The sequence below is a fragment of the Lathyrus oleraceus genome, chromosome 1 (genome assembly GCF_024323335.1).
Source record: "Lathyrus oleraceus cultivar Zhongwan6 chromosome 1, CAAS_Psat_ZW6_1.0, whole genome shotgun sequence".
NCBI classification, from domain to species: domain Eukaryota; kingdom Viridiplantae; phylum Streptophyta; class Magnoliopsida; order Fabales; family Fabaceae; genus Lathyrus; species Lathyrus oleraceus.
In genome coordinates, this window is record NC_066579.1 from 395,232,452 (window position 1) to 395,249,059 (window position 16,608).

At 30.7% G+C, this 16,608-nt stretch overlaps 1 protein-coding gene across 1 annotated transcript; it reads right to left on the bottom strand.

Annotated features, from left to right (window-relative positions):
• Window positions 1–6,806: 6,806 nt before the first annotated feature.
• Window positions 6,807–8,497, bottom strand: LOC127074421 (F-box protein At5g49610). The gene is made up of 2 exons (XM_051015739.1): window positions 8,221–8,497; window positions 6,807–8,100 (listed from the first exon to the last, which is right to left on the bottom strand). Exon 2 carries the CDS (start codon window positions 8,083–8,085, stop codon window positions 7,000–7,002), a length of 1,086 nt encoding a protein of 361 aa, XP_050871696.1. The 5' UTR covers window positions 8,086–8,100; window positions 8,221–8,497; the 3' UTR covers window positions 6,807–6,999.
• Between the last annotated feature and the right edge of the window lie 8,111 nt (window positions 8,498–16,608).

A 16,608-nucleotide genomic window follows, 5' to 3' on the forward strand; every position in this document is an offset into this window, starting at 1 on the left:
TTTTATCAGGTTAATCTCAAGAACCAAAAAATAATATTGCTTAAGAGAATCACAATCTTGAACAAGACAAACGAAGCACCCCACAAGTACAATCAAATTCTCACATGTATTTTCGCCCTCTTGGCACTAAGGCAACTTTGTGAAGAAAAAGAAAAGGATTAAGTAAATATATTAGAAGTGGGAAAGAATTGCTATAGATTCGATTTCTTGTGTATTTTTAAATGAGGAGAAGCTCTTTATTTATAACATAAAGGATTTCTCAAAAAGGAAAAAGATTCATGGGATTTTTAATGATTTAATCGATTAAGTCATAGGGTCAGTTGACTAGATGAGCTAAATATATAAACTTTTCAAATCCCCTGTCATTAATCGATTAGAAGCCTCCTTACACGACCATGAGTCTTTACAAAAGGGTTAACCCTAATGTGTTAATCGATTAACTAGTGTAAGAATCACTCATAATGGTTTAAGCGAGCCATTAGTAACTTAGGTACGTGTATAAATATATTTTCATATGTTTTATAAAAAAGATAGAGGCATCAAAACATTTTTTCTTGTGTGTGTGTGTAAACGGCCTTAGTATCTTGAGGGTTACTCTTATACCTTTACAATTAATTGATCACTCAGATAAAATACTAGGCGAGCTTTCACACTTCCTCTTTTCCACAACCTTGAAGCTTCAAATTTCTCTACTTTATTCATCATTTATTATGTACTTAATGTGGAACTTGATATAGATTCTTTGATAGAAACCATTATTAGAGGTTGTTAGACCATAAATCATCAAGGACTTCACCTAACAACGTTTGATATTGTGTGTTGTCATCATCAAAACCACCAAGATAGTTGAACCTACAAGCACATATATCCATAATTTATAGCTGGTAGAACAATTTTTTATATTGGTAAGCCACTTATAAATTTCAAAACAAATGCATGATTTGACATATGTCCACTTTCTCAATGAGATGCACTTTGCAAATCATTAGGCTAAAGCACAAAAGTTGCAGAGTTTGGAGTGAAAAGGAAAAAGTGGGAAGCTATGAAAAAAAGGATACACAATCAATCAACTAATACGGACACCACCAAGTACATGAGAGTTATATTATTTAAGAATAATGTTGGTTGTCAAAAGAGGTCCTACAAGTTACAATGATATAAAAAAATTGATGGCTTCAAACATTAGACTTTTAGAGAGACATGTTTTACAATAGGATTTATTCAAGATGACCAGGTGTTTATTGCGACAATCAAAGAGGCATAGGGTTTAAGATTTTTTTTAGAAAACTATTTGCAACCATGCTCTTATTAGCTTCAATGAATTGACCAAAACATGCTTGGATTCAAACTTGACACTACTTATGTGATGAATTCCTTATGAACATCTTATGTTGGGTAAACAATCGATGTAATTCTTGTCTTCTAATTCATTTCTAAATTCATTTTTTAATAACTTCTTGCCTTTACTTTCAATAACCACACCATAATACGATTTCACTTCCAAATCACCCAAATTTGAAAGAAGGGGGGGGGGGGGGGGGGGGGGGGGGGGGGGGGAGAGAGTAAGAAGTGAGTCTATGAGAAATTTCGCTCGCCTCCCCTCCCCTTCTAAAAATTTAACCAAACAAATATATTTAAAAATATCCCCTCACGCCCCTCTCCTTCATCTAACCCTAACTAAACAGCCCATACACTTATTGCAATAGAATCGCAACTACAAAAAAAATAGAACAAGTTTGAAGGAATTTAAGTCAATGTCCTATCTAAATTATTATGTTGTTGATCATCTTGAAAATCGACTTATATATGATGAATGTAAGTATGATTCAATTGTACAATAGAAACTCTTTCAACAATTATACCACTTTCTTACAGGTAATATATTCAATTATTATATACAATTTTTACATGTTAAATATTTATCTTTAGATTTAAAAATTTATTTATTAATTTATAGTGTTATACAAGCCAAATTATCAGTTGAATAACGAGAGATTCTTAGTAAAATAATATAAGTTGTTTGAGATTTAAAAAAGTAAAGTTTTTTTTTCTCTCTCTATGACTATGGTAGAACTGATAAAAACTTTCATGTGGAATACATTATTTACAACAATGCGTCTAAAATGTCAGTTTGTGTTGAATGTGGCGTCTAGTGGAATAACCTATTTGTTCTTACTAGAAAGAAAATCTGCTTATTCAAAATTCACGATTCCAATTCAAACTTTTGAATCTTCATAAATTTGTAAAATATAAAAATAAGTTAGAACTTGTTGAACTTTTAAAACAAAGTAAGTTAATAATTTGAGATGAAGCTCCAATTACACATAAGTTTTGATTTGAGGCATTGGATAAGTCATTAAAAGATATTATGAATGATGACAAGTATGCAACTTCAAAAAAAATTGTAAGAAAAGTTGTAGTATTTGATGGAGATTTCAGACTAATTCTCCATGTAATACCAAGAGGTACCTTATTTGAAATTCTCCATATAACAATAAATGCTTTATATATTTGTGATCAGTGTAATGTTTTAACTCTTACCAAAAAGATGCGATTACAAAATAGTACATCAACATCAAATTCTGAAGATGCTTAAAAAAAATTCTAAATGAACATTAAAGATTGGTTTGGAAAAATGTAAGAGTCAAAATGATAGATATGTTGAGATTACCATTCCAGATGAATTTTTTGTATGATTTTATTGGTCTAATTAAAACAATGACATAAATGCATTTTTGGTTCATATGTTTTGATGTTTTTTAATTTTTAATCCATTCATTTTAAAAATTAGCTTTTTGGTCCCTAAACTTTACATCACTTGAGATTTTGATGGTTCTCCTCCAATTTTCCATATATGGCAATGATGATTAGGACAAAAAAATTGTTTTGATGAGTTGGCAATGATGACTATGATTATTTATTATTTAATATTTTTTATAGAATAAATTAACTTATAATTGATTATTTTAATTAATTTTTGTTTTATATTTATTTAGAATTTAATTAATAGATTAACAAATATTTCAAATAAAATTAATAGAGTCTTAGATCGAAACCATTTAAATATCTCTCCATGCTTAGTATGTATGTGATATATAAACTCTAATACTATTTATATACAAATCAATGTGGAAATTTAGTCTTCTTTCACATCTCAACATTAAGACAAAAATATTTTTTTCATTTGCTTTTTTCCTACGCAACACTCTATATGACATGTATATATTTGTACATGCATAACCATTGGCAAGGATAACAAGTATACAACTCAGGCATGAGTTGGAACATGATGGAGGGAGGGACATCCTTTTAAGTAAAGACATTCCCAATGGTGGGAAAACATTTATTTAACGAAGAGAAGAGATTGTTAGATGTGTTGGCGAACGTCTTACCTTTGTCGTGAGTTATTCAATTCCTTATTTTATTCCAAAGTGTAGGATTTTCTGTGTTGAAAATAATTCTAATGTATTTCAAAGTTGTAACTAGAGGACAAATAGACTATTATAAACCTAACATACATGTATAATGAACTGAATGCACTTATTGTACATAATTTCAAATACATGTTATTTACAATTTTAGTTTCATTTATTTAGAGATTGGTATATTTTGTCTCCAAATGACTTTTTTTAGGTTGTAGATACTTAGAAACTTGCAGATATGGCTGCAAATTTAGCTTATGTTGATTACGGTATTGAAAATATTGAACTCCATATATATAGTTTTTTTTCGAAGTTCCTCCATTTTTACGTCCAAAAAGTCAAGTAGGCGATGTATCCAAAAGGAATGGCTGAAGCAAATCATAAGCTTCTCTTGAATCCAGCCATAAAGTAGACAATGATCATGAAAAAAGTTGGACAGAAAACATGTGCTACCACATCACATAGAGTGTTGCATAGAAAAAAACAAATGAAGAAAAGAAGACTAAAGTTTCACATTGATTCATTTATAAATAGTATTAGAGTTGATATATCATATTCATATTAAGTATCTTATGAGAAATGTTTAGGTGGTTTGAGCTTAAGGCAAAGGCAAAGTAGGGGATAGGTTAAAATAATTATTTTAAGTATCCTAACTTGGTAAATAATATCAAAGATTATGAATATTTTAAAGTAGGGTTATTCTAGCATTAACTATTGGAAGTTATTGATGAAATCAACGATTAACGAAGCTCATCTCATGCGCAAATTTTTTATTAATTTTAGGATTAAATATGTTTATGATCCTTCTAAATATCTCAAATTTTGTTTTTAGTCTCTCAAAATATTTTCTTTAAAGAATGATCCTCCTAAAAAATTTCATCTACATTTTTGGTCCCTCCTACAACTTAGCGACAATTTGTACTACTTAGCGACTGAATTAACAACGATTTTAACGATAGTTTATTACTTATCGATTGAGTTAGCGACAATTTTAATATTTGGGATCGAAAGTGTGGATAGAAATTTTAGGATGACTATTTTTTGAAAGAAATACTCTAAGAAACTAAAAATAAAATTTAAGATATTTATGAGGACAATAAACCTATTTAACCCTTAATTTATACTATGTTATGAAACTGTTATACAATTATTTGATTCATTAAACGTGATAGAATAATTGTATTTCGTTAGTTGTGATTCTATAAATAATTTAGAAGCTAATGATAAGGAGACATTTTAGCAACTAACACCTGAATTTTTCTAGTTTTCTTAAAACATATGGACTTCGAAATCACTCAATCAAGCTCAAGATTGGAAGCACAATAATGTTATTGAGAAATTTAAATTAATTAAACTTCTTTATCATGTTACTAAAGCAACAATTATCTAAAAAAAACATTGAAATCATAATTTACATTTTAAGGATGTTAATGTCTTCTCTCAATCACAATGACAACTCATATTCATTAGGAGACAATATTCAATTATTATCCCATTTGTAATGATAATTAATAAGTCTCAATATATTGAGTTATACTTACCAACAGAGCCGTCTCAATTTTTTCGAAGATTCCGTGTAAATTCGTCTTAGTTTAATTATGAAAAAAGAAATAGAGATCTTATCTAATCATTGTTTCACCATTCTAAACATTCTATGAAGTCTGGTTTAAACATAAGTTAACTATGTCAAATTTGAGGTCCTGTACGATATTCCGACTTACACGCCTTCAATGACGATCCTACTTATCAAGAAATGTCTTAATTATAGACAATTATAACAATTAATAAGAAATGTCTTAATCAATAAATTATAATTAAACAACTATTAATCAAGAATAAAAAATAACTTAAAATATTGTTCCATGATAAGGAAAAAAGTTTGAGCATTACTATAATTGTTATCTATAAGAGAGTGTCTCAAAACATATGCTAAATAACAAATATGCTTTGCTCATTACAACAAATACTCTTTAATATATATTTTTCTATTAGTTAAGTTATAGGTACATGAATTTTGGTTGTATTATAGGTACATGAATTTTGGTTAGATAGAAGATAATGTGTTAGAACGGTTTTGATACCAAAAATCATCTCAACTATAAAAGAAAAAAGTTTGCGGTCCAGTTTGGTTCGATTGAATTTTAGAAATAAAATCCAACCAAACTAAATCAAACAAATACAATTTGGATTGGTTCAATTTTTTACAAGATTTTTATTGAGCTATAAATACATATATACAGAGAACAACATAATTTTATGTTTAGTGAGTCATACATAACCAAATAACAACAAAAATCATTATATTTGGACAACAACTTCCTATTCAATATACACAAATCAGATTAGACAAAAAGTGAAATAAAAAATAAAAAGTATTAACATAAAACAATATAAAAAATATTATAATGAAACAGAAAAATCATAAGAAATGAAAGATTAAAGAAAATGAAAAAGAAAGAATAGAAAATATACGAGATTAGAGAAGAAAGATGCGATAAAAACATAATTGAAAGAGAAAACAATATCATAAAAATGAGAAGATGAAAAATAAAAAACATAAGAGAAGAGATATTAGAATAGAAGTTGAGAGATATACATGATAAAGAAGATGAGAATGAGACACCATAATACTGGGAAAGATTTGAAGAGGTTAAGATTGAAACCCTAAGTACGAATAAGAGAAAATTATTGATAATCATAAGGTTAATAAATAATAGATTTTTGTTTAAAATTGAATGTGGAATAAATAAAATTTAAGTTGTAATATAGTTCAGTTTGATTCAATTTGCAAAATGCAAATAACAAAACAAAACAAAACCGCACGCTTTTGTTAAAAAAATAACTTAAACAAATCCAAATCAAATACGTTTTTTTTTTTTTAATTTCAATTTGATTTGAAGTTTTATGTTAAACCGGTTCGATTTTAAACATTTAAAAACTATTCATTAGTGAAACATTTAAAAACTACATTATTTATATGTAAAAATTGTAAAAAAAAAAAATTACTATCTGTGTTACTATTAATTTAATATATGTTAATTAAAATCAATATTAATAGTGCTTTATAAGATTAAATTAGTTAATTTATTCGTGTATTACACATATTTATAACTAGTTAAATACATAAAATGAAAAAAAAATTGCAGATTCAAACGCTTCACTATTAAAACCAGTAAAAAACATCTTGTGTATTTTATTTGGGAAGAGTAGATTCTTATCCAAATAAGGACAATGTGAGGGTGGTTAGTAAAATACACATTGAGTGTTTTAATTCGTATATCTAAGAAGAAAAAACTCAAGTCATCCCTAACAATGATCTGTATTTGAGAGAGAAAAGCAAACTATGGATAGTAGCAATTGAAATTACAAATATATGTACAGGAGTTACAAGAGAACATTGTCCTGCATTATAAACAGATTTCCATGAAAATAAACAATACAAATGTTTCGAAATAGATACTGTGCCAGAAACATGAATATTTTTCAGCAAATAACAGTTCCTAAATGAATTTTAAATACTTGAAACCATAAATACATGTACAAAAGTTTTCTAATGTAGTCACCGACTCACCGTGCCTTAGTTACAAGAGAACATTGTGCTGCGATACGCATGTGCTGAAAACCATAACGGGAGTGTTGAGCTATACTTCACGGCGTACATTTCTTTCCAAACATGACTCCTGCGATGATACACCAAAACCTGCTTATGAGTTGCCATGAAAACATATTCGCTCGTCTGACTGATCGGGAAAATTCCTGGCACCATTCCTTTGATACACCTCAGACTCACCTTATCCACGATGCACCACTCATCGTTCCAGTAATCTTTCAGCACCCATATAGTCATCCAGGCTTCTGAAATTTGAATAACCGACAGCCTACCATCTAATTCCAATAAATAAGTCCTATTTCCCGCTCCACAAATCGGGTCATACGGTAACGACATCTTCCTCCAAATATCACAACTTAAATCAAGCACGAGTACATAACTAGAGCTAGCGGTCAACCAGTGTAAAGCATTATTGACAAAAACAACTTGATTCTTATTCATATGAGTAAAATGTTCATCTTGAAAAGAAATCAACTTCCTCCACTTGTTCAACTCCGAATCAAACACCAAACATATGAATTTTCCATCCGGCCTATGACCAAAAGTACGATGACTACCAGCAAGCACAACATTGAACTTCTGATTCGCCGGGTCACATGCCAACCCCACCAAAGTAGCTTCACCATCAGGATAAAACCGAGTCACCGGCCTTTCCCTACTCTTCGGAAGCAACCGAAACTGCCGCGTAACCGGATTACAGACATAGTAAACACCCATATCAGGAATACTAGAACAACACAACAACCCATTACAGGACGCTCGAACCTTAACTCTATCGTTCAAGAAATTGAGCGAAAATTCAAATACACCCCTTAAACTATCAACACAGATTAAGCTAGATTTGGATTCTAATAATGAATCTGAAATCTCAACAAGAATCATAGGGTTCTTCCTAGAAACATCATTATACAATTGAATGAAATAGTTATCCAAAGTCAACCTATACCACAATTTGCACACACTTTTGCTTCTAAAAAGCGATTTCACTGGTAACCTAGCAAGAATCTGCATAACCACCTCATCTGGAAAAATCCCATCTCCTAGTTTATCCATAATTGAAATCCACAACTACATAATAACAATAATATACAAAAAAAAAAAGTACTTTAATAACAGATTAATGAAAAAAACAGAAAACAAATATCTGGGTAGCCAAAAAAACAAGTTAAAGATTTAAATTTTGCTTACCGGAACGAAATTGGGGGAATCCGATGAGACTGCGATTGATGGAATTGGGAAACGGAAATGGTTCGGAGAAAGGGGAAAATGGTTTTTTGGTTTTTAATTCTGGTTTGGAATTGAAGAAAGCGATTGCGTCATTGGAAAGTAGAAGCGAAAAGGAATAGAGAGAATTGAGGTTAATCAATGTGTGGGGTTGATTTGGTGGGATTGTGAGAAGAGGAATGTGCATTTGGTCAAGGAGAGAAAGATGATAAAGGGGACAAATGAATGAATAAAAAATAAATGTTTTGAAACACGTTAATATGTGTATATATATATATATATATATATATATATATATATATATATATATATATATATATATATAATATATATATATATATATATATATATATATATATATATATATATATATATATATATATATATATATATATATATATATATGAGTCTGGATCAAATGATATTAAAGTGTCAAACTTAATAATATTACGTAGGTAAGTATAACAAAATTCCCTGTTGAATTGAAAACTATTATCATATAAATAATGTCTATAAAATTTCACATCAATAAAAAATTATTTGATATATTAAATCGAATGATAAGAATTAACGACTTTCATGATGTTTTATAAGACATTCGTTTTTATGCTTTTCGTTGACATATCAAATAATTTCCTATTTATATTAAATTTTATAGACATGATCTATATGATAATAGTTTTCAATTCAACGATGAATTTTGTTATACGAATATGCAATAAAGAATTATCAGATGTGTCATGTTACTAAGTTTAACAAATTGATTTCATTTGATCATGATCCTATATATCTATGATAATATGATACAATAGATTTTACCTAAATGTCTCACTTATTTTTATATGACCTATTAGATTTTGTTCCGATATAATCTTTTTTAACTTTCATTAATATTTTTAATATTATTATATTGATGAGTAAACTTTTCTGAGAAGCTTCGATCATTTCAATTCTTTGCACAAATTTTTGTAATTGTGGTTTTCAATTTTCATTGTATAAAATTTACACACTCTTTTGATAAAGCTTCAACATTCTTTTCTCTTCCTTCAACTTTTCTTCATTTCCACCATCTCACCATGGTTGGAGATTCGTATCCTTTCTTCTTCTTTTTATTCTTCTTTCATTTTACCCTCTTATTGTCTCTCTTCCTTATTTTCACATTTTCACAATTGTTTTGCACATTTGTTTTTAGGTCAAGATCATAGAAAATTGCACCCTTCAATTATTCTCAGTATGTCATTTATGGTTTATTTTCAACTTTTGTGTTCAATATCTTGAGTTCCTTTCAAATTTTTTCACTTAGATGGATTGTGTTTTTTTTCATAGTTTGAAGATATTTCATCGCATTTAACAACCTCTCAAATATTTATTGATTTGCTAATCTTTCTTTGTTTTCCCTAATTTTTTGACAAATTCAAAAGTATTGAATGTTCTTTATCATTTTTGTATATATGTATTTTGTTATGATATTATGTTCTTTGATTTTTCCTTCCTTTTCGGTAAATCCTTAAACTAATGAATGTTGTTTATCTTAACTGTTCATAAATATTTTGTTGTTTTTAACAATTCTTTGATTTTCTCTTCATTTTAGATCAATCTGAAACTATTTTTTCTTTGTTTATTTTGTATTTTTCTCATAGTTTAAATATTGTTCATCACATTGAATAATACCTTTATTTTATATTTTTCTCATATATTAAAGATAGTTTATTACATTGTACATCTCAAGGATATATTGTTTTATAACCCTTCTTTAATAAACATAGTTTTCTATTATTACCAAAATCATATGGATTTACTTGCCATGTTAAGTTACCTCCTTGTTACCTGAATAGTTCATCCTATGGCAAAGTTAGTTAATATCGTTACAAACATTAGGGATATTTGATGAAACTTCTAACCTCCAAATAATCTAGTTAACCATTATCCCTAAAATATGGAAGACATGCTAATATAGTTAACCATTATCCCTAAAATACCACTAAAAATGATTTTGAATATGATGAGTAAATCTGCATGAACAAAATAATTATTCCATAGTTTCAACAGTTGCACAACAAAGACCACACATCATAATATGTACCTATAAAATTTGTTGAGTGTGTTTGTACTATGTAACTCTTATAGATTGCATAACTTAAATACTCACATATATTGTTTATTTGTGTTTACGCACTTACAATATTGCAACTCATTGTTATATCACTTATTAGATTTTGGTCAAATTAAAATATTTTTCAATTTTCATTAACATTTTTAATATTATTATGTTAACGAGTAAGCTTCTCTGAGAAGCTTCGATTATTTCAACGCTTTGCACCAATTTTTTAATTGTTTTTTCAATTTTCTCTGTACCACTTTTACATGCTCTTCTGATAGAGCTTTAACATTCTTCTCTTCCTTCAAATTTTTCTCATTTCCACCATCTAACAATTTCCTTACTACATGGCTGGAGATTCATATGTTTTCTTCTTCTTTAATTTTATCCTTTTAGTGTCTCTTTTCCTTATTTCCACATTCTCACAATTGTTTTGCAAACCTATTTTTAGATAAAAATCATAGAAAATTGCACCCTTCAATTCTTCTCGGTATGTTATTTATCGTTTATTTCCAACTTTTGTGTTCAACACATGTTTGTTTAATTGTGTTTACGCATTTATAATATTGCAAATTCTCCATAAGGAAATATATGAATATGGTAAACAAGTGGCAAGGTCAGCCCAATCATATCGGAGGTCCCGTTCTAATTTCATAAATAGACACAAATTAAAAAAAATACAATTATAATAATTAAAAAATATATATCAAAAATACAATTATGTATTAATTAAAAATAAATTTAATTATAATTATTTTGAGTTTTGATCAATCTTGATTTTTGTATGTATTGAGTTTTTATCATAACATTTCTTTCAATTATTGAATTTTTTAATAATATTTTATTTATTTTTATTAATATTTATGAAAACAAATTGAAAATTCTAAAATTTGGGGCCATGTGCTGCAGCACATGCTGCACTTGGACAGGGTCGGCCCTGGCAAGTGGGTACGAACAAAATAATTGTTCCATAGTTTCAACATCTGCATGACAATGACCACTAATCACATTATGTACTGATCACGACTTTATGAGTCTATTGGGGTATTAACTGCAAGTGCACAATCTAATCGCGTAGTAATAAAAGATATCGATCCCACAGGGACTTAATGAATCGATATACCGTTTTTCTAGGGTTACTTCGTAAAGCTAAGGCGGATGATCCTTTGATGATTAGGGGGGAAAGTAAAACTAAAATAAGATCTAGATTAAATATCAAATAACGCGGATATCGGTATGTAGTTCGTCGTAATTAGGGAATCAAATCTTCGCTGGTTTCTTAGTTTTAAAATAAGTCCTTTCATTAGACACTATTGATTAAAAACCTTTTCTCAAACTCTCGCTCTGTTGAATAGACCATGATTTTACCTTAACGTATGCTCTCACTAATTAGTTAAAACTAAAATCACTTTTTGAAAATAATAGAATCTATAGAAACTCTTTTTATTAAAATACTAACCATTTAAACACCCTCGTCTCAAACTCTCGCTCTGTTGACTTAGATTATATGATTAAACTTAAGTGCTTAACTCTCGTCCTCACATTTAACCTTTAAAAATACTTTTTGAAAATGATTAGAATTTAATTAACTCTAAAAATTGCTTTCGCCCTGATTTAAAGTTAATGTCCAATTTACACTGTCCAGTTAAAAGCTCAAACCGTCGTTCTATTGATTTTAACTTCTTTACGTCTTTTACTCTCGTACAAAAACTTTGGTATTAACTCTGTAAATTGAGACCATAAAAAGAGTGACTATATTTTTAAATAAATTTAAACCGACTTAGTTTTGATTCCTTTATTCCGCTTACTTTACATACCGATATCTAAATTAATTAGCCGGACATGCTAAACAGGCCTAAACAATAATTATACTTAAATACAGCCATATCAGACAGACAATATAGATAAACAGCAGTACAGAGCATATATAAATTAAAACAATAAATTAATGAACCTGTAAAATTAATAGAAATCTTGATTGTTCCTAGCTTCGATGCTTGAACACTCCACCACAAGCCGGTTGGATTTGTTCTTCACAATCTTTGGTCAGACAGTAAAATAAAGGCGAAGGAATAAAATACTATGACCTAACGTAAGGTTAGATCCAGTAAAAGTTACACAGTAGTTTCCGGTGTAGAAACTATTGTGAGAAAATTAATTGAATGCTTTGAAAATTGACTGGAAAAGAAAAGGGAATAAAAATTGCTAGGAAAGTAGAGTGCTGGAAAATTAAAAAGCAGTAAAAAATAATGCACGGTGCCGAAAACTGGAAAAAAATTGAGAGAGCTGCAGGGTTCCATAATTGGTCCTATTTATATCCATCCATCAAGTGACCGTTTCTTCCAAAGTCCTTCAGTAGGTTTTGTCACGCGTCAACTGGTCAAGCGAAGAAAAAGGTGAACGTGCTTCTGTTACGCGTCAAAGCCAAAAATATAGGAATGGGGGTGTGACGCCCGTCACACCATGTGTTACGCTTGTAACACTTAGCAGGGGGGCGTGAAGCTCGTCACACCTTGTGTGGCGGTCGTCGCAGCATCACAGCGCCTCTCCTTGTAGTTGTGGGCTGGGCTTTAGTGGATTGCTTTTTATCCTCTTTTTGCACCTCCTTTTCTTTCTTTTTCACGTATGCTTCAAATAATGTTACCTGAAATAAATAGAAGGAAAATACCAAGTAATATCGAATGATATAAAATAAATCGAAACAAATAATAATATAATTTAATTAAATCGAGTCCAAAAATGTGATATTATTTCATGTTATCAAACTCCCCCATACTTAGACTTTTGCTTGTCCTCAAGCAAGATTCAATGTAGAAATCGGTTTAAAATACTAGCCAGATGAAATTTCCAAACACACATCGATTCGTAGTAGGTCGCAAGTAAATCTGTTTAAAAAAATAACTTGAGCTTAATCTTAACATCAACAACTACCGTTACAACCTCAGATAACCCCACCTTATGCAAACCAGTTCGAGTCATGCTATTATAGCTAGCCTAGTTCTTTTACTCTTGTTTCACCCGTTTTCATTCTAGCGAAATCACATTAAGCCCTTTATCTTTTCGCGCACATAGTGGAGTAACCGGTTAGCGATTCTGATTCCCTTTTTAGCTGGAAGTTCTGGTACATAAGTTGGATAACTTCGTTATTTAGTCCATTGCAAATTGCGGGGGATCGGACCGTAGTCCGCCCTACTAAGTTCAGCACCAGATACCTGCTGAACCAACTCATAATGGATCTTTCATATTGTGCTTTTGTAGGGTCCGCAACCTTTGGATTAAATGATCTGGTAAGGATCACCTAACTTAATTAGTGCATTTCCTTATATATATATATATATATATATATATTATATATATATATATATATATATATATATATATATAATATATATATATATATATATATATATATATATATATATATATATATATATATATATATATATATATATAATATATATATATATATATATATATATATATATATATATATATATATATATATATATATATATATATATATATATATATATATATATATATATATATATATATATATATATATATATATATATATATATATATATATATATATATATATATATATATCTTATGTTGTTTTGGGAATCATTCACTTATATTCATCGGCTCTCCACGTAGTTTGCTATTAAGATGGTGCCGACTTCTCGTATAAACTACTCGGGGTTACTATAAGACTAAAAGTACAAGGAATTGATATAATAGGTACTTATCCCGATCTAACATGTTGAGGTTTTTAGAGCGTTGAGGTGGTAATAATTTTGTCTTGATTTCACTCAAGTTTTATAAAATGAGCAACCTTTATACTTATCGAGTGTGTTAAGTGTTAAAATTTTGTTATGGCTCAAGAGAATTGAGGGGAATAGATAATACGAAATTTTCACACTAGGGACTTGACTTAAATTTTTTTTTTATATATAAAAGGGAAATAACAATGAAAGGGAAATAACATACTTGAAAAAGAAATGTTGAAAGAGAAATAATAATAACTGCAACAAAGTTTTCCCCCCCACACTTAAATGAAACATTGTCCCCAATATTTTAAAGAAAAGCGAAAAGAAAGGAAAATTAAATAAATATGCTCAATTCTGCCTGCGTCCTCTTGTTCTCGGACCCGGTGAGCGTTGACGTACTTCCAAGTCATCAAACCTGTTGAGCAAGTCAGTGAACCGCTGGTCGGTTATTGCATTCCTCGCTTCCTGTTGATGTTGCATCTGGCGCATCAGTTGCATCATTTCAAGATTTTGCGCCTGCACAACATCAATAGCATCCATGATGTCATCATTAGTTGTTGGCCTTCTTCTTCGACGACGTCGGGAGGATGGACCAATTGCATTATCGGAAGGGTTAAGCGGGGCTGACTGTTGTTCAGGACCGTGATCACCTTGCTCCATTTCCTCAAACTCGTCCGGGGGCGAGTTTGCTTGTGTAGGCTCGGTAGGTTCGGGGGCATTCAGATCGTAGATGAATCGGTCGGGGTTTGTGACATCTGTGAGGGCAATGTTGGGCAAAACAACGCTTGGGACTTCTTGGTTATTCACCATAAGATAATACCTTCCGCCTACCCTATTTTTGATTAAGCGGTTGGAGCGACAATAGCTTATATCCATAAATAGGGGTGGTAGAGATTGTAAATTTTGAAGTCGGTCCCCTAGATTCAGACCAAGTGCTATGGAGGTTATCAATCCTCCAATCACAAAAGGTTGGCGGCCTCTAGCACACAGGGTGCGGATATGGTGAAATAAGAAAGAGGCGGCGTTTACCTTTGTATTCATTTCAAAGACGCAGTGGAGGAAGAATAATTCTTTCGCGTTGACTTTGCTGTTGTTGGGTCGACCAAAAATGGTGTTTTGCAGGATGCGGATAAAATACCGGATGGTTGGGTTATGTATGTGTGAAGCAAGTAGTACATCCCAGTTGTTTGTTTCCACACCAGATATTTTTCTAAAGAGGTCGAAGGCGTTTATGTACCACTGTGAGTTCTGAGGGATTCTTGGGTGGACTTGGCCTCCTACAGGGAAGTGTAGCATGACACTTAACTGATCCTGGGATAGTGAGTACTCGGTGTTGAACATGCGGAAATTTGCGGTACCGATTAAGTACTCGTCTTCACCGGTTGGAGTGGTGTATGAATAAGAACTTAAAAATTCTAAGGTGAGTGATGGGTAGGTAGGTTGATTGTGTGTGCAAAGAAAGGTTAAATCAGCAAGCTGAAGCATCCATTGCACACCTTGAAGTAATCCTAATTCTTGTAAACAATTTAAATCAGGATACTTGGTAGAGACGACACCTCGTTGTTGAAACCGATCGAACTGCTCCCGTTGATAATTATCATCTTCGGATCGGAAGATAATATTTCCGAACTGTTGGTTTTCCGCCATATTGATAGGTGGGTTGAAAGAAGGAAAGAGGATGCAAATGTATTTGTATAGAGTGGTTTGTTGGAATGATGTGGTTTAGGGAGAAATGGAGTGTAGGTATTTATAGGAAAAGTTTTTGGAAGTTGGAAGAGGAGTGGGTGAGAGAAAAATAAATGTGGAGGAATGTGAGTGGGATGGAGTAAAGAGGTGAATGAATGGGGAAAATAAAAAGGTGGGGGTAACGGTCGTGTCCCCAACGGTTACTAACGTTCACCTATTCTGGAGCTGTCACGCTCGTGACAGAAGGTGTTACGGGCGTCATGGGCACTTGCGTGACGACCGTGATGGATTGTGTGACGCTCGTCACACCAGTCAGCTTGCAACGGTCACTTACGTGGGTGCTTCATAATTTGTTTTTATTATTATTATTTTTGTTGTTTTATTATATTTGCTATTGTTATATTTTTGAATTGCTTTGCATGCTATTTTACTACACACTATAGTGTATAAATATTTTTCTTCTCTAATAGGCTGTGTAAGCAGCATACAGTAAATATCCTTATTGATAATTGTAGATATTGTGTAAATGAAAAGGAAATAAAATAAACCAATAATGCCAATAGCTTCAATAAATATAAAGTAACATTTGAAAATAAAAGAAAACATGGAAAAACAAATACTAAGATTAAAAATAATGTCAAACAAAACTATAAATCCTAAGACTAAAACTAATTAACTCCAATTTCTTATAGCCACTTGTAGGATCTCTGGTCGGAGGGGCAAAGGAATTGACACGGTGTAGCAACTCATGAAATTGATTTGTCATACTACTCATGTATCCCAGAAATTCATGTC

Bases quoted from the DNA above. Each gene is read 5' to 3' on its own strand.
- LOC127074421 (XM_051015739.1), bottom strand. From the start codon at position 8,085: ATGGATAAACTAGGAGATGGGATTTTTCCAGATGAGGTGGTTATGCAG.